General features: G+C 49.3%; 1 protein-coding gene across 1 annotated transcript in view; it reads left to right on the top strand.

The window, feature by feature from the left end:
- The window catches only part of TMEM106A (transmembrane protein 106A), a 332,818-nt gene that overhangs the window by 171,621 nt on the left and 135,003 nt on the right, over positions 1-26,194 (top strand). The window contains exon 4 of the mRNA XM_078645301.1: positions 25,144-25,306. Within this exon, the coding sequence (XP_078501427.1) occupies positions 25,144-25,306 (163 nt within the window). The remainder of the gene's footprint in view (positions 1-25,143; positions 25,307-26,194) is intronic.

The following is a 26,194-nucleotide window of genomic DNA, read 5'->3' as shown; positions in this document are numbered from 1 at the left end:
AAAAGCTGGACCATCTTGGGGAGATGTTTTCTTCCTCCAGTGGCCGGAAGGGGCCTGGGCCGTACTCTCCCATGCAGTTGCCGAAGGGAGAGACGCAGCCAAGTTTACCATACGATGTGGGCTTGACACCGCTGACTCTCTAGGTAGGGCGATTTGAACGTCGGTAGCCTTTCGACGCTACACCTGGCTGTGGTCATCTAGTTTTTCCAGGGATGTCCAGGCTACCCTAATGGACATGCCTTTTGATGGCCGACGCCTGTTCGGCGACAACGTGCTAGAGCACCTCAAGGGCTTTCGTGCTGCGGCCAAGTCCTTAGGCCTCTCCACTTGCCCTGCGAAGTCTGCTTTTCGCCCCTTTCATGGCTATGGAAGGGTTGCCTCGCCATGTTCCGTCCAGAGCCACAGGCCGGTGCAAGCTGCTCAGCCCCTGCACGGCCGGGGATGTGGGACCCACCGTCGTGGGCCTGGGGGCCAGTCCATCAGTGCCCCCTCTGCAGCAGACTTCAAACCCTCCTAGTCCGACCTTTCAGAGCCACCGATCGCCAGTGGGCGACAGAATTCGCCGTCACCTTCCCCACTGGTGCCCCATCGCGTTGGACAGGTGGGTTTTGCAGATAGTCCGAAGGGGCTACTGCCTCCCCTTCGAGACTACTCCTCCATCCATGCCACCTCAGTACCATCGCATGTCGGAGGCTGATTTGGCCCTTCTCCTACAGGAAGTTACGTCTCTCTTGGCCAAGGGAGCTATCCAGCGAGTTCCTGCCTCAGAAGTAGGTCAGGGTTGCTATTCCCACTACTTTCTGGTGCCCAATAAAGACAAAGGCCTGCGTCCTATCTTGGATCTCAGGAACGTCATCCGCTACACCCGGAAGGAGAAGTTCAAAATGTTGACTCTAGCTTAGATCCTGTCTGCCCTCGACGCTGGAGAATGGATGGTAGCGTTGGACTTGCAGGATGCTTATTTTCCCATCCCCCTCCTGCCGGCCCACTGGCGTCATCTGCGGTTCACGGTAGGCCATGAGCCCTTTCAGGTTCCTCTGCTCCCCTTTGGCCTTATCAGCGCCCCCTCGGGTGCGCCGATCAGGGTTTCCAGTCTTCCCCTATCTCGACGACTGGCTGCTGAAGGCGGGCTCGCCCCAGGCTGTTGTCTCCCACCTCCAGACCTCCTGCATTCGCTGGGGTTCTGTATCAAACCTGCCAAAGTCACACCTGACTCCTCTTCATCGGAGCGATTCTGGACGCGACGCAGTTTCAGGTCTATCCTCCCGAGCAGCGAGTCCGGGATATTCGGGCTATGATTCCGGTCTTTCAGCCTCTATCCCGGGTTTCGGTCAGAATGACCCTGTGGCTCCTGGGCCTCATTGCCTCCTGAATCCTGCTGGTGGATCATGCCAGGTGGCAAATGTGGGCTCTGCAGTGGGACCTGAAGTTCCAGTGGGCACAGCATCAGGGGAATCTCTCCGATTGCGTTCAGATCTCGGAGGACACTGCACGACAATTGCAGTGGTGGCTCACGAACCAGTTTAAGGTCAATGGCAGAACCCTCTCCCTTCCCCAACCAGATTTCATGGTGGTGACAGATGCATCGCTTCTGGGATGGGGGCCACATGGGGAGGCGGAGATTAGAGCCTCTGATCTCTGGCGGAGTCTGAGCTCCACATCAACTTTCTGGAGCTACGGGCGATTTGTCTTGCACTCAAAGCATTCCTTCCCTCTTTCTTGGGAAGAGTAGTGCAGGTGTTCACGGACAACACCGCCGCCATGTGGTACTGCAGCAAACAAGGCGTGGTGGGGTTGTGGACCCGATGTCAAGAGGCTCTTCGGCTGGAACTCAGCCGCAGCTGCATGATGGATCACAAATGGATTTTTCACTCTGAGGTGGTGCAAGGTCTCTTTTAGCAGTGGGGAGAGCCTTGGTTAGATCTTTTCGTCACCGAAGAGAACGCGCAATGTCAGCGGTTTTGCATGTTTGAATTTTCAAGGCGTCGCTCGCTCAGCGACGCTTTTCGTCATGAGTGGAGTTGCGGTCTTCTATACGCCTTTCCGCCTATACTATTTCTGCCCAGAGTGCTGAAGAAGATCAAGCGCGACCAAGCCCAAGTCATTCTTGTGGCTCCGGATTGGGTACGAAGAGTCTGGAATCCCGAGCTCTTAGACATGGCCATCGATCATCCGATCAGACTGCCTCTTCGGGAGGATCTTCTGTTGCAGCAGCAGGGGACAGTCCCACCTGAACCTGTCCAGCCTCCACCCACTTGCGTGGAGATTGAGCGCCGACAGTTGACAGCCTTCGACCTTCCTCCCGAAGTCTTTGATGTTATCTTGGCAGCCAGACGTCCCTCCACTAAGACTGTATACACCTGCAGATGGAAAAAATTTCTGACATGGGGCGCAGCAAAGGCTATGGATCCCCTTTCTGCCCCTCTTTCTGAGGTTCTCTTGTTCCTCCTTTCTTTGGCCCGGCAGGGCTCGACTCTGGGCACTCTTAAGGGCTATCTCTCAGCCATTTCAGCCTTTCTTAGGTTTCTTGATTAGCCTTCTCTTTTTAAGTCCCCTATTGTAAATCGCTTTCTTAAGGGCATTACTCATCTTTTTCCTCCTGTTCACTTCGTAATGCCTCAGTGGGACTTGAACTGGGTTCTTACTTACCTTATGTGCGCTCCCTTTGAGCCACTACATAACTGTCCTCTCTGACTTCTCACTTGAGAGAATGCCTTTCTGGTTGCCATCACCTCTGCTCACAGGGTGAGTGAGCTCCAGGCTCTTTCTTCAAAACCTCCTTTTCTGGCGGTTCATCTGGACAAGGTTGTCCTTCAAACTCGTCCCTCTTTTCTTCCCAAAGTGGTTACTTTTTTCCACATTGGTCAAACCATCACTTTGCCCACCTTCTTTCCGGAAGAGTGGCTTCACTGCCTGGATCCAAAACGTAAGCTATCCTTTTATTTGGATCGCACCAAGCTATTCGTGGTGGATGAGCCGCTCTTTGTTGGCCACCTGGGTGTTTTGTGCACCCTTTGGCAAAGGAGGAGCCTCAAGTGGGATTGCATGCCCATTCCACTAGGGCGATGGCAGCTACCACTGCTTTGGGACGGGGTGATCCCCTCCATGACAGCTGTCAGACAGCTACGTGTGCATCTCTGCACATGTTTGCAAAACACTACTGCCTAGACAGCCAAGTCCGGAGAGACGGCTTCTTTGGCCGTTCTGTTCTCCAGGACTTTTTGGTGTTAACTTGATTCGCAGACTGACCTCTGTGGTTGCTATTGCTTGGTTATCTATTCTAAAGGTAAGGAATCTATAACTAATTGTCTCTTTCAGATGAACAAGTTACTTACCTTCGGTAACGATATATCTGTAAGAGACAGATTAGTTATAGACTCCTTACCGCCCCACCCATCCTCCCGGTTCTGCGAACTGACTTCTAGGGTCAGGGAATCCCTTTCAGGGCCCTAGTTTTGTGCACCAGTGGTCAGTGTCTTGCATGGCTCTGCGCTTGTGGCGTGGAATGTCGTGTAAATAAATGAAGTCAGCACGCGAGGGCGACTTCTAAGTAGCTAACGCAATGCCATCCAGGCGACCACGATGCCAACGACGAACGTGGAACCGATTGACGCCACCTTCCGACACACAGGGGTACTGCTGACTAAAAAGTTCTCCCGATCCAGTCTGACGCCCGGGGGAAATTCTAAAGGTAAGGATTCTATAACTAATCTATGTCTCTTATCGACACCGAAGGTAAGTAACGTGTTCAATAAGGGGCCCAATTATTAAACAAAGTCTCAAAAGTGCACCCATGGTCTATGATCTTGCATGAAGTGCAGATATACGGCTTACATGAATTCACAATAATAAACAGAAGTAGGGCAAGAAATAGTATTCCTAGAAAATATTTGTGAACTGCATTGTAGCATGAGCAAAAATGCACGTGTAGATTTCCTCATGCGTAGGGTGTCTAGTTCACTTTTCCTCTAACCACTTTTTTCCCAACTCTGGAAGACGTTTTACATCTGCCATTGTCAGGAGTAAATTTCCAACATTTGTCAGTATGGGAAAAGATTAGAGATGGATTGGTGAAAATCCTTAAAACATGTAATTTGGTAGGTTTCACAGACTCAAGAGGGCATTACAACCAGTAGAGGCTCCTCTGCTCTGGCGGAGGAATGTCGCCACACTGCTATTAAGCAGTTGCAAATAGAAACATAAAATGGAAACAACTTAAAGTTATCGTTTTATGTTTCGTGTCCTGCGGGTGGGCGGGCTGCGCTTCTCTCGGAGCAGGGGAGGAGTGGTTTACCCACTCCCAAGTGTGCAATAGCTGTTTGGTCGGCCCTTTCAGGCCACCCAAACCAGTCATGCGCACTATCCCTGTTCTCCATACAGCCTGCATTACAGCCTGCGGTTAGAACATGCCCACCCCTCCTGCCCCTGGCTGAGCACCGTGACACGGCTCTCAGACCAATCACAATGCAGCATTGCGATTGGCTTAGGGGAGGGAGCCCAGTTGCCTGCTTCCGGTTCCTGGAGTCGGAGGCAGGAGAGCAGGAACGCGGGACCCGGCCTCAAGTTAAGTTCATTTTTTTATTCCCCCCTTCCCCTGCAGCCCCCCTGCAAAACCCCGACACCTAGAGCCATGTCGGCCGCCACTGATTCCAACGCTAGAACTATTGCTTCCCACTAACTTCAGCCCAAGTATGTAGGACTGCGGAAACATTGCAACATAAGTGAAGTACTAGTATTCAAACACTACTATGGTATGAACCTTGGCATAATCAGGTATATCAAAGCTCTTGTATAATGAGATTGCTGTCATAATTTGTCGCTGCATTAAATGCATAATAGGGACAAGTGGATTTTGTTCATGACCAGTAGATTTATGAAGCAACCTGCCCCTTGGACAAGTAGATATTTTAGTAAATTCAACACCTCTGATTGTGCAAGCTGCTCATAAGCTAGGGCCGAAGGATGGTGTTGTTGATGTCAAAGGCTGTGTGTACTTCTGTCATGTTCCGCGATGTAAAGCAGTGTGCACGGGTCCCGGGCTGGAGACGGAAGCAAGAAAACTACAGTTCCCGGCATGCTGCACGTAATGCACGTAGGACGTCATGTGCGCACGCATGCCAGGAAATAAAGAAGCGGAACTAACGGCCGTGCAACGCCGATAATTCCGAAGTCCCAGAAGAGAGTGCGGAGCTATGGTCCTTTTGGCAGTGTCTGACTTGTTTTCATAGTCCGTCAGAACCGTGAGTAAGGGGCTTTATGGCGGCGGTGTGAGGCGTTGGTTCCATCGATCCCAACAGCACACCGGCCGGCCGCCACCGAAAGCTCCCAGCAGTGATAAATGTTTCTGAGCCCTGTTTGTCATTTCAAGGGCAGTTTGGAGCGGCAATAACCTGGCGCTGCTGCGTAGCCAACCATTAATTGTATATATCTGTATATTCTGAGAACAAGGAAAAGCGAAGGGACTCACTTACACCAGGACACTGAGCCTCGCTATTCCATTAGCCCTGCAGGAGTATAACTACGACTCCTTTATTGAGACAGGGCACAATAACTCGGGGGGATCGCGGTGTGACGTCAACACTGCGCTCCGTACAAGAAAAAGGAGCCTTTATCTTGGTGCATTCAGGGGAGGTTCCACAAGAAGCAAAATTTATGGTTCTTATATTCTTTTCATTTCTGCAGGAGACAGGAGAGGTCATGAGAGAGGGGCTTGTGAAATACCCGTACAATCTGATATAAAACCGTATTCAGGGTATGTGTAGGGTATTTACTGGCATACCGCAGTTAATCAGGTTACCTTGCACCAGTATATGTTATACCGTGTATGTTTTGTTTTACAGCTGGGTACAAGTCCTCTTACCTCCTCCACAGCAGTGTCTCCGCTAGGAATAAAGCCTTGTGTATTTTCCTTTACAGGTATTATTCAAGCATAAAGAGAAGTACACTGTTTTAGTAAAGGGCACTGTGAATACCCGTTAGAGTGAGGGAGATAGGGTGTGCTAATCTGGTGTTCTTTGTCGTTGCAGATCTCCCTCCCCGCTGTTCCCTTCCTTTCCCGCGCCCCGTTGAATTACTTCGTTTGTTCGTGTCGTTGCATATCGAGCATTGGGGTAATTTAGTAGGGCCGGGTATTGGACTCTCAACTCAGCCCCGAGGAAGCCTAAAGCCGAACCTTGACAGAATTATCGGCCCAAGGAATTTACCTCCTCTTGGCTGTGTTGAGAGCCGCCATGACAACCTTAGAGGATGTTCTGGCTGCTTTGGCCTTAGTACAAGTAGAGTTGGCCGCGTCCAACAGAGAGGTAGCCGCCTCGAGGGCAGAGAATGCCCAATTGCGGGCTAGGGTGGATAGATTGCCGCAAGCCTCCACAACCCAGGGAGCTACCGGTGGCTCTTCCCCTACCACGTCTGTGGTGGTTGAAATGCCTGCCCAGATACCCCTGGCTCCACCGGAACGATACCATGGGGACATTAAAAAGGTGCAGGTGTTTATGACGCAGGTTCAAATGCACTTTATGTGCAAACCAAAAATGTTTTCCACACATCAGGCAAGGGTGGCTTTCCTTATATCGTATTTAGGAGGGGAAGCTGCTCAATGGGCGGTTCCGATAGTCAGAAGGGATGACCCCCTTCTGTATCACTGGGACAATTTTAGAGAAGAATTCGAAAAAACATTCGATAGGAGGGCTGAAACCTTCACGGCGGATCGTGAGCTGCTGAAGCTGAAACAGGGGGATGCCGATCTTGTCACATATCTCAACAACTTTAGACGACTCGTGGCAGAAACAGATTGGCCAGAAGCCAAGAGAACCGCGTTGTTCTATCAAGGTCTTAGCGAGGAAATGAAGGACGTGCTGGCACAGATCGATCCTCAACCACGTACATGCACTGCACTTATAGAGCTCTCCTTGCGATTGGATCATCGTATGAAAGAAAGAAAGGGAGAACATAAGAAAAAGGACAAGACCGTGATGCCCTATGAACAAGCTGGTAGTGGTGAAAAACAGTCTACTCATACCGAAGCAATGGAGGTAGGGGCAGTGCGAGCCTCATTGACCACGAGCGAAAGAGACCACAGGCGCAAACAAGGGTTATGTCTCTATTGTGGCAAGAAAGGCCACTTCCTGCGTGAATGCCCGGTGAAACCAAAAGGTAATAGATACAAGGGAGGTCAAAGCCTCGCCGGAGTGACAGAAAAAGAGTCGGGAAACTACACGGCTTGACGGCGGAGGAAGGGAAGCCCTCAAGCTCGCATGTTATCCCTTCGCTCTCCCCAAGCACAGAAGCAGAAAAAACTCATTTGTTTCTGTACATGACCATGACGATAGATGGAGTACAACAGGATGTACGTGTGATGATCGACTCTGGTGCTACGGGTTGTTTTATGGATGCCACTGAAGCACGGAGACTAGGAGTGACGCTAGTACCAAAAAACACACCAGAGACGGTCTACGCCGTAGATGGAAACTAACTACAAGCAGGACCCATACGCTACCACACGCAGGAGTATGAACTGGTTTATGATAATCATCATCAGGAAATGCTGGTGTACAATATCATAGAAGCCCCACAGTATGGCATCATACTGGGTCTCCCATGGTTACAGAAACACGACCCCGATATACGGTGGACCACTAAAACGGTCCAGTTTCTTTCTCCATACTGCAGCGAACACTGTATGATGAAGCCTTGGAACCCTGCTTCCGCCTTAGCTTCTATGCAAACTATAGCCACAGCAGCAGAAAAAGACGTGACGTTGCCTCCTTGTTATGCAGAGTTCGGGGCGGTCTTTAGCGATAAAGAAGCAGAAGAACTTCCACCTCACAGAACCTATGATTGTCGCATCGATCTCCTCCCAGGCTCTGAAATTCCTAACGGGAGGATCTACGCGCTGACGTTGCCAGAAACAGAAACCCTGAGAGATTATCTTGAGAAATATTTGGCTCTAGGATTTATTAGACCTTCCAGATCCCCTGCAGCGTCTCCCTTATTCTTCATTCCGAAAGCAAACGGAGAAAAAAGGTGCTGCATTGACTATCGCGCGCTTAACGCCATCACGGTAAAAAATCAATACCCTTTGCCCTTGATCCCGGTACTCCTGGAACAAGTCCGTGCAGCACGTATCTATACCAAGTTGGATCTGCGTGGGGCATACCACCTTGTACGCATTAGGCAGGGTGATGAGTGGAAAACGGCCTTTAAAACGCGGTATGGGCTCTATGAGTATTTGGTGATGCCCTTTGGGCTTTGCAACGCCCCGGCCGCGTTTCAATTCTTTCTCAACGAAGTGCTTCGAGACTTTTTGGACCGTCATGTGGTCGTTTACATAGACGACATTCTGGTCTATTCAAATTCAACTGAGGAGCACATAACCCATGTTAAATCGGTATTACAGGCTCTTAAGGAACACCATCTCTTTTGTAAAATCACCAAATGTGAATTCCATGTCACAACAGTGGAATTTCTGGGTGTGATACTGACGCCCTCGGGACAAGTGATGGCAGAAAGAAAAGTGCAGGCCATAGTGGAATGGCCTGTACCCAAGAATGTCAAGGACATACAGAGCCTGTTGGGTTTTGCAAACTTCTACAGGAGATTCATAGCAGGGTTCTCAGGAATGGTGGCACCCCTCACGAAACTTACAAAGAAGAACACCCGGTTCGTGTGGGACCAGGAAGCAGAGCGTGCGTTCAACGCATTAAAAACTGCATTCTCCTCTGCCCCGGTGTTGACGCATGCCAATCCGGATCTCCCGTTCATCGTAGAGGCAGATGCCTCTGAGATAGCTTTGGGGGCAGTTTTGTCCCAAAAAGAGGGTACCTCGGGTGTTCTACACCCAATTGCCTATATGTCGAGGAAACTCAGCCCTGCAGAAGTAAATTATACTATAGCGGAAAAAGAACTGCTTGCCATCAGAGACGCTTTCTTGACCTGGCGACACTGGCTGATGGGAGCCAAACACCTGATCACGGTGTATACTGACCATCGCAATCTACAGTTTTTAAGAGCAGCAAGACATCTGACCCCCAGACAGCTTCGGTGGATGTTGTTCTTCGAAGAATACCGCTTCATGGTGACGTTCAGGCCCGGCACCAACAACAGAAAAGCTGATGCACTGACACGAAGAGAAAACCACCTACTCCCTTTGGAGAAACCTGTTCGATCTATCATTGAACCCGGACAGGTGATAGGAGTAACACACACCAACGATTTCCTTACGGGTGTACGGAGAGGAGCCCAAACCTGTGTGTGGCGCACTTGGCTTCGGCATCATCCTGAGTGGAAGATGAAACAAGGCATCCCCATGAGAGGAACACAGGTTCTTATACCTACGGCTGCGTTGCGGAAGACGGTCTTCTCCTGGTGTCACAACGCCCCGTGTGCGGGACATATGGGATTCATTAAAACGTTGGAAAAGACCCAAAGACAATTCTGGTGGCCTTCCATTAGACCAGATTTGATCCGATGGGTGGCGGAGTGTGTCACCTGCAATCAGATGAAATCAAACCGACAACAACCGCAAGGGTTGTTACAACCGCTTCTCACTCCTACCCTTCCATGGGAAAGATTCTCAGTGGACTTCATTGTAGGACTCCCAAAAGACCAAGGCAAAACGGCTATAGTGGTTGTGGTGGACTTCCTAACAAAGATGGGTCACTTCATAGCCTGTGATCAGGTGCCCTCTGCGGGCCAATTGGCTCAACTCCTACTGGTGAACGTAGTAAGGCTACATGGTCTACCCCGTGATATCGTATCTGATCGCGGGGCTCAGTTTACAGCCAGATTCTGGAAAACATGGTGCACCGCCTTACACATCACCTCGTCTGTGTCCACAAGCTTCCATCCGCAAACAGATGGACAGACGGAGAGAGTAAACCAATCCCTAAAACAGTATCTCCGTTGTTATGTTCAAGAAAGCAGCGATTCCTGGGTAACTTGGTTGTGGGTGGCAGAGGTGGCCTACAATAGCACCCAACACGCATCCACTCTCCACTCACCTTTCTATTGTTCCTATGGGCATCACCCCCGGTTCACCCCCATGCTGTTACCATCAGATAATGTGAAATTACCTGAGGTGAGGGAGAGATTGCTGCGTGTGCGCCAAATTCTTTTGGATACGCGCAGGAATCTTACAAAGGCCAAAGCTAGGTACAAACAACAGGCCGACAGGCACAGGAGACCCAATCCAGTCTATCGGAAGGGGGATCTGGTGTGGTTGTCCACTCGTAACATCAAGTTTAAGAGTCCCAGCGTGTTTAACCCCCGGTTCATCGGTCCTTACCGAGTGGTGGAACATGTGAACCCTGTGGCTGTGCGTTTGCGTCTGCCGGCGCAGATGCGGATCCATCCGGTTTTTCATGTGTCGCTCTTGAAACCCTCTAGGTGTCCTGTGCGCAGATCACCTCAGCCTGTCTGGGTACATCAGGATAAGGAGTATGAGGTACGGAAGGTGCTGGACTCTAGATGGGTGAGGGGTCGATTGCAGTACTTGCTGTCCTGGAAGGGGTATGGGCCGGAGGAGGATTTCTGGGAGCCGGCCAGGGCAGTTCGGGCTCCCAGGTTGGTGGCTCAGTTCCATCGGTTGTTTCCTGCGAAGCCCAAGGCGGGCAGGTCCCCTTTGTGAAGGGGGATGTACTGTCATGTTCCGCGATGTAAAGCAGTGTGCACGGGTCCCGGGCTGGAGACGGAAGCAAGAAAACTACAGTTCCCGGCATGCTGCGCGTAATGCACGTAGGACGTCATGTGCGCACGCATGCCAGGAAATAAAGAAGCGGAACTAACGGCCGTGCAACGCCGATAATTCCGAAGTCCCAGAAGAGAGTGCGGAGCTACGGTCCTTTTGGCAGTGTCTGACTTGTTTTCATAGTCCGTCAGAACCGTGAGTAAGGGGCTTTATGGCGGAGGTGTGAGGCGTTGGTTCCATCGATCCCAACAGCACACCGGCCGGCCGCCACCGAAAGCTCCCAGCAGTGATAAATGTTTCTGAGCCCTGTTTGTCATTTCAAGGGCAGTTTGGAGCGGCAATAACCTGGCGCTGCTGCGTAGCCAACCATTAATTGTATATATCTGTATATTCTGAGAACAAGGAAAAGCGAAGGGACTCACTTACACCAGGACACTGAGCCTCGCTATTCCATTAGCCCTGCAGGAGTATAACTACGACTCCTTTATTGAGACAGGGCACAATAACTCTGGGGGATCGCGGTGTGACGTCAACACTGCGCTCCGTACAAGAAAAAGGAGCCTTTATCTTGGTGCATTCAGGGGAGGTTCCACAAGAAGCAAAATTTATGGTTCTTATATTCTTTTCATTTCTGCAGGAGACAGGAGAGGTCATGAGAGAGGGGCTTGTGAAATACCCGTACAATCTGATATAAAACCGTATTCAGGGTATGTGTAGGGTATTTACTGGCATACCGCAGTTAATCAGGTTACCTTGCACCAGTATATGTTATACCGTGTATGTTTTGTTTTACAGCTGGGTACAAGTCCTCTTACCTCCTCCACAGCAGTGTCTCCGCTAGGAATAAAGCCTTGTGTATTTTCCTTTACAGGTATTATTCAAGCATAAAGAGAAGTACACTGTTTTAGTAAAGGGCACTGTGAATACCCGTTAGAGTGAGGGAGATAGGGTGTGCTAATCTGGTGTTCTTTGTCGTTGCAGATCTCCCTCCCCGCTGTTCCCTTCCTTTCCCGCGCCCCGTTGAATTACTTCGTTTGTTCGTGTCGTTGCATATCGAGCATTGGGGTAATTTAGTAGGGCCGGGTATTGGACTCTCAACTCAGCCCCGAGGAAGCCTAAAGCCGAACCTTGACAACTTCTTTCTGAAGCCATAATGGATGGTCATTGTTTTCATACTGTTCTGCCTCCTTAACCCCTTCACTGCGGTGGCTATTCCGCCGCAGTGCTAAGGGGGCGGGGCGGCGGGCGCATGCTGGTGACGGAACCGCTCCGTCACCAGCCGCGGTTGCGCTGTGCTCATGACAGAGCGGTTCCGTCAAGGCCCCGCCCGCTCAATGGAACGCTCAGCGCAGGCGCGGAATCCGTGCCGAGCAGGCGTGCCGAGCGGGCCGTGACGGAACCGCTCCGTCATCAGCACAGCGCGACCGCAGCTGATGACGGAGTGGTTCCGTTACCAGCAGGGGAGGGGTTAAACATGCTAATGGTGTTGAGGAAATTATTTGCGATGTTGTGGGTATATTTTTTGAGTGGTGTTTCCCGAGTGGATAGCTGCTTTAATTTAAATTTTTTCCAGCGGTCCCCATACAGCCTACAAGGCCATAACTTTTTTTCCAGATCCTGCTATATAGTATGGTGAGACACAGAAAGTTTTTCAAGAGTTGCTTAATTGAAAGAATGATTTTAGTTTAAATTTGAGCCTTGTGGCTTCCTGACAGGCCCAAACAGTACGGTCTTTTGTGTCTCTTATATACATTTCTATGATTTTATGAGTTGTGGTACTGTCGGACCTAAACAGGGTACTGCAGTACTTCTGTCTCTCAGTAAAAGCAAATTCGATTGATTGAAATGTCAGTGTTTATTTATTATGAAGGAAATCCCACCCCCATACCCTCATTAGGAATATCCACTCTGGTGTATCTATATCTTGTTCAGTGTCCTGTCTCTTTTTTGCAGAATATATCTATGTTTAGCAAAATATAAATAAAGCATTGTATTTAGAGGAGAGCAGAGACCAGGTGAACAGTGCAGGAGGAGCAACCGAGGACCTCGACAGACAATTGTTTTCTATTTCAGCTGCAGAGAAAAAAGTGTCGGCTAAAGTGGTCACATGCACTCTGTGCCACAAAGACTTTAGGAGCGGTACTACGACAAAGTACTCCTTCGCTTCGTCAGGAATAGTAAAGCACCTGGCCAAGTAGGGACCTGACTGCTGCAAAGCGTAAATATGAAGGGGGAGGGGGAGGAGGGGAGGAACTTCGACATCTGATGCAGGTCCATCTGCTCAACCTGGTGACTCTATACTACCGGAAGTACTTGCCAGTTAGCAAGATGCCAACCTATTCTATGGTAATTTAGGGTTGTACTGTATTAAGTGCTCTAGAGTAGGACAGCAGAGTGCTGCAAACTAGGATAACCAGGTGGCTGCACATCAGTAGCAATGCAAAAAATTTGGTTTTGGGATTAAAGTTCAGCTGCCATTTTTTTTTAATGCCAAAACAAATTGAAAAAATAAAACATTTTCAAAGTATCAAAAAGCTAAGGCTGTCTTTAGAATCGTCTTTATAGGTTAAACATTAGAAACAAAAAAACTGTTGTTTGCTATGTCTGTTAAACTGTTACTATATTCTAAAGGGGAAATGCTTGGAGAAATAAGTGTGTTCGAGGCATGTGGGCTGCTGAATTCATATCTATAGCATAGATCGCCGCCTAGTGTTGGGTCCGGATGATTGCCCATTGTTGTCCTGGAAGAGTCTTCGAAGTATCACGAGATAGGTGGCTCCTCCACTGGACTACAGTGCGCATGGGCATCGACTCCATCCCCAGATTGTTTTTTTCCGCCATTGGGTGTGGATGTATATTCGACATCTCCAGTTCGGAATCGATATAGACTTTTCTTAAGGCCCGAAGGCCTTATCCTATACCGTCGGTATTGTTTGCGTTCGGCCCCAGCTCTGTTCCGGCTCAGTTTCCGAGTCGGACGTCCAGAGGAGTCGCGTGGCTCTTCGGTGCTCGGGGCCCAGTCGACGCAGCAAGACTTTTGACGACATCATGGAACGGAGTCCGCTCAAGAAATGTCCCGTGTGTGGATCCAAGTACCCACACATCGACGTCCACCCTGTGTGCAACAAGTGCCTGTCGCCGGACCACGATGAAGCCAACTGTATGGCTTGTTCTAGGTTTCGTTCGAAGAAAACAATTCGACTTCGGCGCGTGGCGCGCCAGGAGGCCCGGCAGTCGGCCCCGGCACCGGTGGACATCTTTGACAGAGAAGAGGCAGGCGAGCAAGAAGTTCATCTGCAAGTTTCCCCTCCGGCGGAGGACATAGACTACGGATACGACGCGGACGTCGAGGTGGTCGAGGCAGTGGGAGTCGTCGACGAGGTAGGAGACGACAATGAGGCCTACGGGGCCACGGAAGATAGCTCGTGTGAAGAGCTAAGCCCCGTACGAACAATTACTACGGCTCAGGTCGAGGGATCGCCACATGGCCTTACCCAAGACCTTCCACCCAGATCCACGGCCTCGCCTACGGGCCCGGCTACGGACACTTCTGCGGAGCGGACGTTGGTCAAAACGAAACCGAAACCTTCGGTGTCGACAAAAGCGAAAGTAATTGAGACGCCATCAAAACAGAAGACGTCTGTCCCTCCGGCCGCCTCCTCGTCTTCAGACACGTCGGGGCAGCCAAAGCCGAAGAAGGCTGTCGACTCGGAAGTCGACCAAGGGTGCCGATCCAAAGTCGGTCAAGGCCGTCGACCCAAAATAGGCAAAGGGCGTCGAAACGAAGACTGGGGCCCCGCACCCCGTAGTCAAGGTCACCAGCACGAAACCGTCGGCGCAGAAGGCAGTCGACACGGAAGGAGGACACAGCGCACCGAAAAAGGCTGATCCTGTACCGGTTAAAAACAAGGCATCGACGCTCGAGTCTTCACTCGCTGGTGGACCGAAGACGTCTGTCGGATCGACGAAACCGTCCGCTTCCTTTACGAAGCAGGTGTCGGATTCTCTTCAACGCATCAGGAACAAGGCTTCCGCGTCCGCACCGAAGGATGCTTCCGCCGCGTAGCCACCTGCCACAACGCCGAAGTCTTCGACGCCACTCCTGTTTACGTTGCCGCCGAAGGTAGCACCAAAGGCCTTCGCACCACGGTCGGTCACCGAAGCGCCCGTACCTGTGTCTACGGCGCCAAAGCCTTCTCAGCCACATGGGAGCTTGAAACCTCGACAACCCTCGGTGGAGGAGCAGTCGGAACACTATTTCGACGCCGACACCGGGAAACTCACCCTCTACAAGAGGAAGATCACGGAAACCCAGTCTTTGGAGTCCTACACGATTCCTTTGAAGCTCAAAAAGCCTGCTGCGGAATCCCCAGTTCTGGTGGAGCGTCTTGTTCCACGGACTCCTCGAGTGACTACACCCTCACCCACTTATTCGGATGTGGAGGGTGCAGATGGTGATAACGAGGAGTATAGCTTTCCTGCCAACACTGATCCTGAGGATCCCCACGACTCATGGGCAGATGCAGGTGACCCGGGGGATCAGCAAACTGCCCAGGACCCTCAGGTGTACGCTGTCAGGACCTCTCCTACTGAGGATTCGGCTGCATTTAATGCTCTCATTGAGAGGGCGGCAAAAAACCACGACGTGGAGCTCCACACTGACCCTATCGAAGTGGACTTCCTTTTTGATACCTTTTCCACAGCAGAAAAGACTGTCAAGACTCTCCCCATGCTAAAAGGGGTTCTCAAACATGCTGCGGACATTTTTAGGGAACCCACACGGGCCAGGGTGGTCAACCCTAGGATCGAGAAAAAATATAGGCCGGCGCCTGGCGACCCCACCTACATCAAGGGCCAGTTGCCATTGGACTCTCTGGTCGTTTCTAATGCCCGGAAGAGGGCAAACTCGCAAACCACTGGTGATGCTCCTCCCCCAGACAAGGAATCTAAAGTGCTGGAGGCATCAGGGAAGAGGGTGGCGGCTCAAGCGGCCAATATCTGGCGTATCTCTAACACTCAGGCGCTCCTGGCCAGATATGACAGGGCCCACTATGACACACTAGAGACCCTGTTACAACATCTTCCAGATCAGTATAAAGAGGCAGCTGAGATGCTTATTCAGGAAGGGAAGCTTATCGCCAACACTTCGATTAGGTGTGCACTGGACGTGGCGGACACCGCGGCCAGAGCCATTAACACCAGTCATGTTGAGACGTCAGGCCTGGCTCAGAATCTCCGGGTTCAAGCCGGAGATACAAACTACCATCCTCAATCAGCCAGTAAACCCAGACAGATTATTTGATCCTGAGGTGGATACCACCTTAGAAAAGATAAAAAAGATACCGAAACTGCAAAATCCATGGGGGCTCTCCAGTCCCAGCAGTTTCGGGGCAGCACTTTTCGTCGCTCAAGCAATAGAGGTGTTTCCAGAGGCCAGATGTCTCGGCCAACGCAATACAATAAAGGTGGGGCGCAGTCCTCTTACACCAAGCAAAGTAGAGGCGGCTATCGGGGCAACAGCACCAAGGGCAGAGGTCGTGGCAACAACAACTCCCGCTCCTCTGCCACCGGTAAACAGTGACGCCCTGTCACTGCCCCCCGACCATACTACACCTGTCAGGGGGGAGACTCCAGCAGTTCCTGCCCATCTGGAAATCCATCACCACAGACAGGTGGGTCAGGAAACTTATCCAGTTCGGTTATTGTCTGGAGTTGACATCCACTCCACCCAACATGCCACCAAAACACTGTCCTATGTCCACAGAGCATTTGCACTTATTGCAGCAGGAGGCACTAGTCATGCTGCAAAAAGGGGCAATCGAGCTCGTGCCAGTGGAGGAAGAAGGCACGGGAGTGTACTCCCTGTACTTCTTAATCCCAAAAAAGGACGGATCCCTCAGACCCATACTGGACCTCAGACCCCTGAATCAGTACATTCTATCGGAACACTTTCATATGCTCACACTGCAGCAGGTTCTCCCGTTGCTCAATCAGGGAGACTTCCTCGCAACCTTGGTTCTCAAGGATGCCTATTTCCACATTCAACTGCATCCATCACACAGAAAATACCTCAGGGTCGGCATTATCAGTTCAAGGTCTTGCCTTTCGGGGTGACCACAGCGCCCAGGGTGTTCACGAAATGTCTGGCGACAGTAGCTGCGCACCTCAGGAGGCAAAACGTTCACGTTTACCCTTATCTGTGGAGTAGTGTGGCTCACTGGTTAGAGGCGGCAGGGCCGAGAGCAGAAGTCTGCCTGGGACCAGGGTTCAATTCCCAACGCGCCAGGGTCGTGGACCTTGGTCAGCGGACTCGATAATTCTCGCTTCAGTGCTTACTCTAATCAGGGGTTCCGCTCGGCAACTCTGGGCATTAGCTTGCCTAATCTCCACAACGGCCCCACCAATTCCAGGGATGCCTGGCTCCACCTTGGGGACTCCCAGCAAGGGACCATCCCACAGGGAAAGCCAGGACGGGTTCCCCAGAGTTATACAGCGCCAGGAGACCTATGGACGGGTAGCAGTGCGCTTTACCAGCTCAAAAACATTCACATTTACATTATCTGGACGACTGGCTTGTCCAAGCAAAGTCAGCCCAGCAGTGCGCCGCCAGCATGTCCCACACCATTCACCTCCTTCACAATCTGGGATTCTCACTGAATTATCCCAAGTCGCACCTTCAGCCAGCCCATGTGCGGCAATATCTGGGTGCGACGATCAATACTCTGGCAGCCACAGCTCAGCCGAATTCTGTAAGGGTCGACAGCATTCAGTCACTGATCCAAAAGCTCAGACCGCAACACTCGCTTCCGGCAACAGTGTTCATGCAGCTGATTGGCATGATGGCCTCATGCATCTTCATATGCCCGGAAGCAAGGCTGCATATGCGTCCGCTCCAAGAATGCTTGGCTCATCAGTGGACTCGGGCTCAGGGACAGTTGAACGACCTAGTGTTGGTGACCGGTCGGGCATACAGCTCTCTGCATTGGTGGATTCCACACAACCTTTGCAAGGGCCGACCGTTCCAGGAGCCTGTGCCACAGATTATCCTAACGACAGACTCATCTCTCCAGGGATGGGGAGCTCATGTACTCCACTACACGGTGCAGGGACTATGGACAACGCAGCAGCAGAAGATGCACATCAACTACCTAGAACTGATGGCAATCTTCATGGCATTGAAGGCATTCAAAGTACATTTGTGCAACAAAGTCGTGTTGATCCGGACGGACAACATGACGGCCATGTACTACATTCAAAAGCAGGGAGGTACACACTCTCCGCAGTTGTCTCATCTGGCTCAGAGCATGTGGAAGTGGGCCATTCAGAGGAACATCTTCCTCATGGCGGAACACCTCCCAGGCAAGGACAATCAGATGGCGGATCTGCTCAGCAGGTACAGCCACCAGATGCACGAGTGGGAGATGCATCCATCAGTACTCCGCCCGTACTTCCAGCAGTGGGGTCATCCAGAGATAGACCTGTTTGCCACAAGGGAAAACGCAAAATGCCAAAGCTTTGCCGCCAGGTTCCCTCACCCACAGTCGCAGGGCAATGCGATATGGATGAACTGGTCAGGCAGATTTGCGTACGCTTTTCCCCCAGCACCTCTCATACCGCTGGTGGCACGAAAGATAAAGCAACACTCGATGACACTCATCCTGGTTGCTCCAACGTGGGTACGCCAACCATGGTACACCACGTTTCTAGAACTCTCCGTGGCACCGCATCAAAGGCTGCACCTCACACCCAGGCTTTTGACGCAGAGCCGTGGCGACATTCAGCATCCAGACCCGCAACAGCTCAACCTGGCAATCTGCCTCCTGAAGTCTTAGAGTTTGGCTACCTTGACTTGCCTCCTGAATGCATGGATATCATACGGAAGGCTAGAAAGCCCACCACCAGGGCCTGCTATGCAGCGAAATGGAAGCGGTTTGTCATTTACTGTAATGAACACGACATCAACCCGCTAGATGCATCCATTCCCAACATCATCTGTTATTTGTTACATCTTTACAAATGCAATCTAGCATATGCTTCCATTCGGATACACTTATCCGCCATAGCGGCTTATCTCCAGAACAGGCAGCATCTCTCCGTTTTCAGAGTGCCTGCCATTAAAGCCTTCCTAGAAGGACTTAAACGGGTCATCCCTCCCAGGACCCCTCCAGCTCCTGTGTGGAACCTCAATGTGGTCCTCACCAGGTTGATGGGCCCACCTTTTGAGCCTCTACATTCCTGTGAGATTCAGTTCTTAACATGGAAAGTGGCGTTTCTCATTGCCATTACGTCTCTGAGACGTGTTAGTGAGCTAGAGGCGCTCACTGTACAGGAGCCATTCATACAAATTCACTCCAACAGGGTGGTGCTCCGCACTAACCCTAAATTTCTTCCTAAAGTGGTTTCGCAGTTCCATGTCAATCAGACCATTGAGCTGCCCGCGTTCTTTCAAAACCCAGAGACAGTGGCGGAAAGAATGCTCCACACTCTTGATGTCAAGCGAGCTTTGATTTACTACATCGATAGGACAAAGGATTTTAGGAAGACACAACAACTCTTTGTTGCCTTTTCAGCCCAGCACAAAGGCAACCCCATTTCCAAAGCAGGTATAGCCAGGTGGATCGTTAAGTGTATTCAGATTTGCTATCACAAGGCTAAGCGCACTTTAACGGTCCCCCCCCCAGAGCCCACTCCACCCGCAAGTTGGGGGCCTCTATGGCTTTCCTTGGTAATATCCCTTTGGAAGACATTTGTAGAGCAGCCACATGGTCTACCCCACACACATTTACTAAACACTACTGTGTAGATGTATACTCCAAACAGCTGTGGGGCAGGCTGTTCTAAAGACACGTTTTCAGACATCTGCAGCTGGCACAGGCGGCCGCCGTTAATGGAGGGACTGCTATTTATTCTATGCTATAGATATGAATTCAGCAGCCCACATGCCTCGAACTGAATATGCTACTTACCAGTATGCATCTGTTCTTGGCATGTAGGGCTGCTGACATTCATATCGCCCGCCCTCCTCCCCGGCACCTGTAGCGGCTGCAGGATTTACACTTACTCTTAGCATGGTCATCGCTCACACTGTTACACTCCATCTTCGCCACAATGGCTAAAAACAATCTGGGGATGGAGTCGATGCCCATGCGCACTGTAGTCCAGGGGAGGAGCCACCTATCTCGTGATACTTCGAAGACTCTTCCAGGACAACAATATGCAATCATTCGGACCCAACACTAGGCGGCGATCTATGCTATAGATATGAATGTCAGCAGCCCTACATGCCAAGAACAGATGCATACTGGTAAGTAGCATATTCATTCTCCTTGTTATGCCTACCTTCACCGGGTGCTATGTTAGGAGCCAAATCCCTGTGTATACATATTAGTATATAACATGCATCAAAATCGGAATTGGCATTGCAAATTACATCCATTCACAACACTTTCCACTGTGTTTGTTAGGTAACTAACACAAGCCATGCACAGTGTGTTAAGTTGTCAGGGACCCAATTAGTAACAATTTGTCATTTTGTATTTATTTTCCATTGCACAACTCAGCGACAATCCCCCGCCCCTGAAGCAGCCAACCTGCAGCCAGGCCTTGCGGTCACCACCCCCCATAAGCCCAGCACTGTGCAGCAGGGGTTGGCTGCAGGCCCTGGTGCCAGGCCCCTTGTTCAATCTCTTGGGGTGGCAGCAGGGATTGACCACAAGGCCTACGGATGGGTCCTGCGCTTAACCCCTGAGAGTGGCCAACCCCACTGCGCAAGGCGCACACACAAGCTGGCATCAACAATAACCTTTCTTTTTCACAACAATGGAGAGAGAGAGGGAAAATAATAATGCTAGGCACTATGTGAGGTGGGAACTCCTGGTCCCCCAATTAATCTGAAAAAACAATAGAGGAGTAACCCCTCGTGGATAGAGAGAGAAGTAACTCTCTAATAATGAGCAATAGTGCTCTGGCTAGCACATTTTGCCCCAACCTGTTACTGGATAAAGCATATCCTTATAGAAGACCCCTCACTCACCAACCTAGTTGGTGACATGCTTCATCATCGGGGTCCCACCCCATAGGCCGAGTGCCCACAGGGTGTGCTGCGACACCTGATTACAGTGGAGCTGGTTTTGTTTTTATGTGTTCAAAGACTATCAAAATTGTGTATTTAAAAAGGGCCAACACTACTCACTTCAAGATTTATTCTTGAGCGCTTGAACCCTTATTAAAAATAAAGTGTGGCACCTTTGCCTAATTAGGAAGGCTTCGGTGTCAAAAGTCGTGTTAAAATATATAAAAATAGCGAAAAGTGTGCTATGTGAATATACAAAATTATTGTTTTAAAAGGTCTACATGTTTCAACCCAAACATGGATTCAAGGGTTTTCGTCAGGACCGTGGGTGATTTGAACTGGGTGGTCCGCCCGCGCTAAGGAGCGTCCTGCCCTAGTTCAATTTAGAGATCGTAAATAGGGATCTCGTGAAAAAAGCTGCGTTTGTTCAATTTTGAAAAAACGCTTGAAAGCGAAACTCTCGCTTCATAGGCACCAGCGTAACCAAGTTGACAGGATTCCGTCTCTTGTCGCTTCTGTTCATCAGACCGATTAACCTACTTGGTTCTTGCTCGGCGTGCCCCGTGGAGTGTCTCCGGTGCCTGTTTGCCGGTAATGTGAACACTTCCTTGTTGTTTTTCACGAGATCCCTATTTACGATCTCTAAATTGAACTAGGGCAGGACGCTCCTTAGCGCGGGCGGACCACCCACTTCAAATCACCCACGGTCCTGACGAAAACCCTTGAATCCATGTTTGGGTTGAAACATGTAGACCTTTTAAAACAATAATTTTGTATATTCACATTCACATAGCACACTTTTCGCTATTTTTATATATTTTAACACGACTTTTGACACCGAAGCCTTCCTAATTAGGCAAAGGTGCCACACTTTATTTTTAATAAGGGTTCAAGCGCTCAAGAATAAATCTTGAAGTGAGTAGTGTTGGCCCTTTTTAAATACACAATTTTGATAGTCTTTGAACACATAAAAACAAAACCAGCTCCACTGTAATCAGGTGTCGCAGCACACCCTGTGGGCACTCGGCCTATGGGGTGGGACCCCGATGATGAAGCATGTCACCAACTAGGTTGGTGAGTGAGGGGTCTTCTATAAGGATATGCTTTATCCAGTAACAGGTTGGGGCAAAATGTGCTAGCCAGAGCACTATTGCTCATTATTAGAGAGTTACTTCTCTCTCTATCAACAATAACCTCCCCTGCAAACTCCGGAACACCCAGAATGCCGCCACCAGACTAGTCCTCAACCTACTGCGCCACTGCCACATCAGCCAACACCTACGGACACTACACTGGCTCCTCGTCGAGAAGAGAATCAACTTCAAACTTCTCATCCATGCTTAATTGCCCTTCACAACACCGGACCCGCTTACATGAACCACCATCTCACTTTCCACGCAACCCAACGATCCGTCCGCTCGGCCTAGCTCTTGTCCCTTGTGACGGTACCTGGCATCAAGAAGACCAGAGCAGGAGAACGCTCCTTCTCCCTCCTCGCTGCCAAGGCATGGAACTCCCTCCCTCTCCACCTCCCACAAACTCCCATCCCTCCACACGCTCTTGAAGGACCTCAAGACCTGGCTCTTCGACGGAGCTTTGTGAACTTCTGGGAGCTGATTGATTGATTGATTGATTGAAGGCCTGTGGTCTTGTGCATTGGGGGTTGGTTGCAGGGCATGGCCTGCAGCAAGGCCCGTAGCCAACCCGCCATGGGAGTCCCAGCCCTGGTTGCACATGGTCTTTGGCCATGCACAGTGGGGGTTGGCTCCTGGGCCTAGAACCTGCACTCAACCTGCTACTAGACAGCCAACCACTGCTGAACACGGCCTTTGACCAGGGGTTGTGTGCAGAGCAAGCTTTTGGCGAGGTCCTGCGTCCAGCCCTCTTGGAGCAGCTGGGAATTTCCAATGGATAAGCCCTACTCCCAACCCATTGTGGGGCAGCTAGCCCCATTGCACCCATCCACCTTGGAGCCTGACCGTTTGCAACGAGGGTTGACTGCCGTAAAACTGTGCTGGAGGGCAGACTTCAGTCAAAAGTAAATCCAGAGAAAGCAATATCTCTCGTTTACAAAAAGAATATTCAGAACACTCCAGACCCCTTGGTGGATCTTATGGGGAAATGGGAGGCAGGTCTGTGCTTTTTCAAGGAAGGTGACTAGGAGAAGTTAGCTGAACCAAGGGAAGTAGCAATACGCGCAAGGTTCAGGCTGGTGCAGCTGAGGAGGACCCTGCACATGGGCATAATTAACCAGCGTGCTGCTATCAAGGATTGGTTGCATGGAGACAGATCGATGCTTGCACAGTTGTGGCTTAACCTCCTGCGCGTTAGTGGTTTTCCCGCTGTACGCGGCGGTTTTTCAAAAACCCGCGTATTACATGACGAGCTGAGCTTCTCATAAGGGTACGAGAGGCGTAACTCATGACGAGCTCAGCTCGTCATGAGCGTCGAAGGGGTTAAAGGATACCTTTGTGCACACACTCTGGACCTGCCCAGCCAGAGATCCTTTTGCCTGGTCCTTGAACAATGCCTTACAGACATAGCTGGCCTACAGGACTCTCTCATGGGAAAAACGGGCAATTCTTGAAATGTGGGGTGAAGTGACGCTGCAAAGATATGCCAAGTTATTCTGTAGGATGGGTCTCATAGTGTCCAGGAGAAATGGGCTCCGGGATGGGTCTCGCCTCACCCTTCAGACATTGAACAGTGGAAAAAGGACACGGATTGTTGTTTACTGATGGAAAAACACATTTGCCTTAGCAGAGGGTGCCCCAAAAAACTGGAACAAATTTACCATCCGTGCAATGACACGAGAAATGGGCTTTGACTGTACAATGGAGATGGAATATGCTGTGAAGTTGCACAAGAGAGGCACAACGGAGAAAGTAAACCTACATGTACTGTCATAGGGGCAGTTCTTGTTTCATGTAGCGTATGTAGACAATGTGTGCATGCAATGTTGTTGGATATGTACTATGCAAATAAAAAAAGTGGCACCCAAATTACGGGATCGGGTGCAGTGTGAACCTGAAAAACAGATTAGGCAGTGTATCCCGACAATAAGCTACAAACAGCGTTGTAAAATGACAGTCAAAAAGAAGAAAGTACTGACTCAACATGGGAGTGTGAGATCTGTAAATTATAGAAAACCATAAAGGTTTATTAAAATATTAAAGCACAACACAAAAGGTCAACATATAGCTCAGTTCAAGAAATAAATAATAGGGCAAATCATCCAATTGACGTAAATGCTGGCAGCAATAGAAATAAATGCAATAATGAGCAATAAAAGAAACTGTGCAAGTCCAAATTATCCATCAAAATCGAAAATATTCGGCAGCATTGCTAAAAGGCTTAGAAAAGAGTCACTGACCGCCAATTTAAAATGAATTTCAACATAAATGCAAAAAAAAAACCTCCACAGTTTGCATTGGATGAGCAAATGTAACTTTCCACAGCAAATAGCAATTCACAATACTAAAACGTCGTATAAATCAACGATGTAAGTACTAGCCCACTACATGAATATTAATTCGCACCTTTTGACCTTAATGTTATTGAGGTAACTGAACAATGTGTTACAATGAAGAATTGAAAGTCTCGTAAGTGTCTGGTCTACAGCATGCAATCACGAAGAGCCTTCAATGTTGCAAAGGCTTCTCTGGAGTTCTTCGAGAACAACATTTCATTACAAACAGTACACATTTTACAGTGTGCAGTGTCAAGTAAGGGTATATGTAATCACGATTATTATTATGAAAAAACTTGGCCTCGACTCCATCTTCAAAAAGATGGCTGCTGCTGAGGGCTAGTTAAACATAGGCCAGAAAGTTACACTTCTAAATATTTCAGTGCTTTAATTTTAATTTCAGTTAATTCAAATGAATGTGCGCGTCTGATAATAATCAGAAAATAGCTCCAACAAATTGATCTGAGCTGTGGTGGCCTCTATGGGTAGAAGGAAGCCCTGGCACTTCCACCTCATAGGTTGAAGTTCCAGTTGCTTCAAATGAAGTGGAAGTGCTACTAAATAAATATTGTTTTTGAGGCCTGTGGCCATTTCAACACTTGTTTACTGCGATTTAAATGTACCAGGGATTCTCAGCCTGACAGTGGGGAAAGAATCAAGCATGTGACTAAATGGAAGAGATCAACACTGTAGAACTGGAATTTCAGTTAACGAACTAATTTCTTGCAGGAGCTTAATTAATTGGTTTTTGGTCTGCAGGAGCTTAATTGTTTTTTGGTCATGTGCCAACTGCATGTGTTACTCTAGTTAACTAACTTGGTAGGAGCCTTCTAAAAGCAAGCATTCTCCATTATGTGATAATGATGAAGATCCCAACAATTGTTAATAATGTCTTATGAATGTTGTTTTCTTTTGTAGGAAGCTCTATGTCTCTGTGGCTGTAGTGGCTTGTGTATTTGCATTTTCCTTGGTGGTTTTCTTTTTGTTTCCTCGCTCGATTGAGTTGGTGTCTGGAGGGTTGAACTCATCGACTGTATCTTTCAGCACCACAGTTCCACAAAGCATTAACCTTAAAACAACAGTAAGTACACCTTATTTCTCACAATTTTGCCATTAAATGCTTAGGACCACTACTGCAGTGTGCATACACTTTTAACAAATTAAACTACTCTAAAACAAGTTATTTTGGTTATTTCCTTTTTTCAAAACTCAAGAACAGTGTAGACTTTGTAAAGTAGTCTTTTACTGCGTGCTGCAAGAATTGATTTCCTAATTTAGCAAAGTTCTGATGAAAATGCCAATTGTGACTTACACAAGGTAATTTTAAAAGGTCAACCGATGTAGTTGCTTTTTCCAGATTGTTTTTAGTCATGTTCATAGAAGGTTCAGGTTCAGAAACAAGTTTATTTAGACATTTGTCCATACAACTTTCTAAAAAAACACACTTAGCAATTAAAACATTTAAAAGGACCCCCCTCCTGGCTACCCTTCCCCCACCACCCCAACCCATTACATTTCATCATTAAAATTCTGTTTGACAGATCGTAAAAAACGTGCAATTCCAACTGCCACATCTAAATAAGACATTTCAGACAATCGCTTCACAGCTTTGTTCCTAACAGAGGTCTTAAAAACTTGATTCGATTTGCGAAATAAAAGACACAGTCTATAAGAATATGCACAAGGGTACATTTAACTTTCAAGGGGCAGGGGCAGAGACAACTATTATTCTGCACCATAATCCTGTGTGGGCGGGATGTTTAGATTGGATTACATCCCACCCTAGCCCTCAATATTTTCTTTTTCAATCTTGGGTCTGGTAACCGTGATAAATAAAAGAAGAGACTATCCTGGCCCAATGTTGCAATTGAGAAGCTAATGGATTATTTCTTCTTTAGATACAGTAGGTCAATCGATTCTGACACCATAGCAACAGGTTCTCCCAGTGCTTGTTTGCCTGGGAAGGGGA

This window comes from Lissotriton helveticus, chromosome 5_1 (assembly GCF_964261635.1).
Source record: "Lissotriton helveticus chromosome 5_1, aLisHel1.1, whole genome shotgun sequence".
Classification (NCBI taxonomy): domain Eukaryota; kingdom Metazoa; phylum Chordata; class Amphibia; order Caudata; family Salamandridae; genus Lissotriton; species Lissotriton helveticus.
The sequence above is the reverse complement of the archived record's forward strand: the minus strand, read 5'-3'. Positions and strand labels throughout refer to the sequence as shown.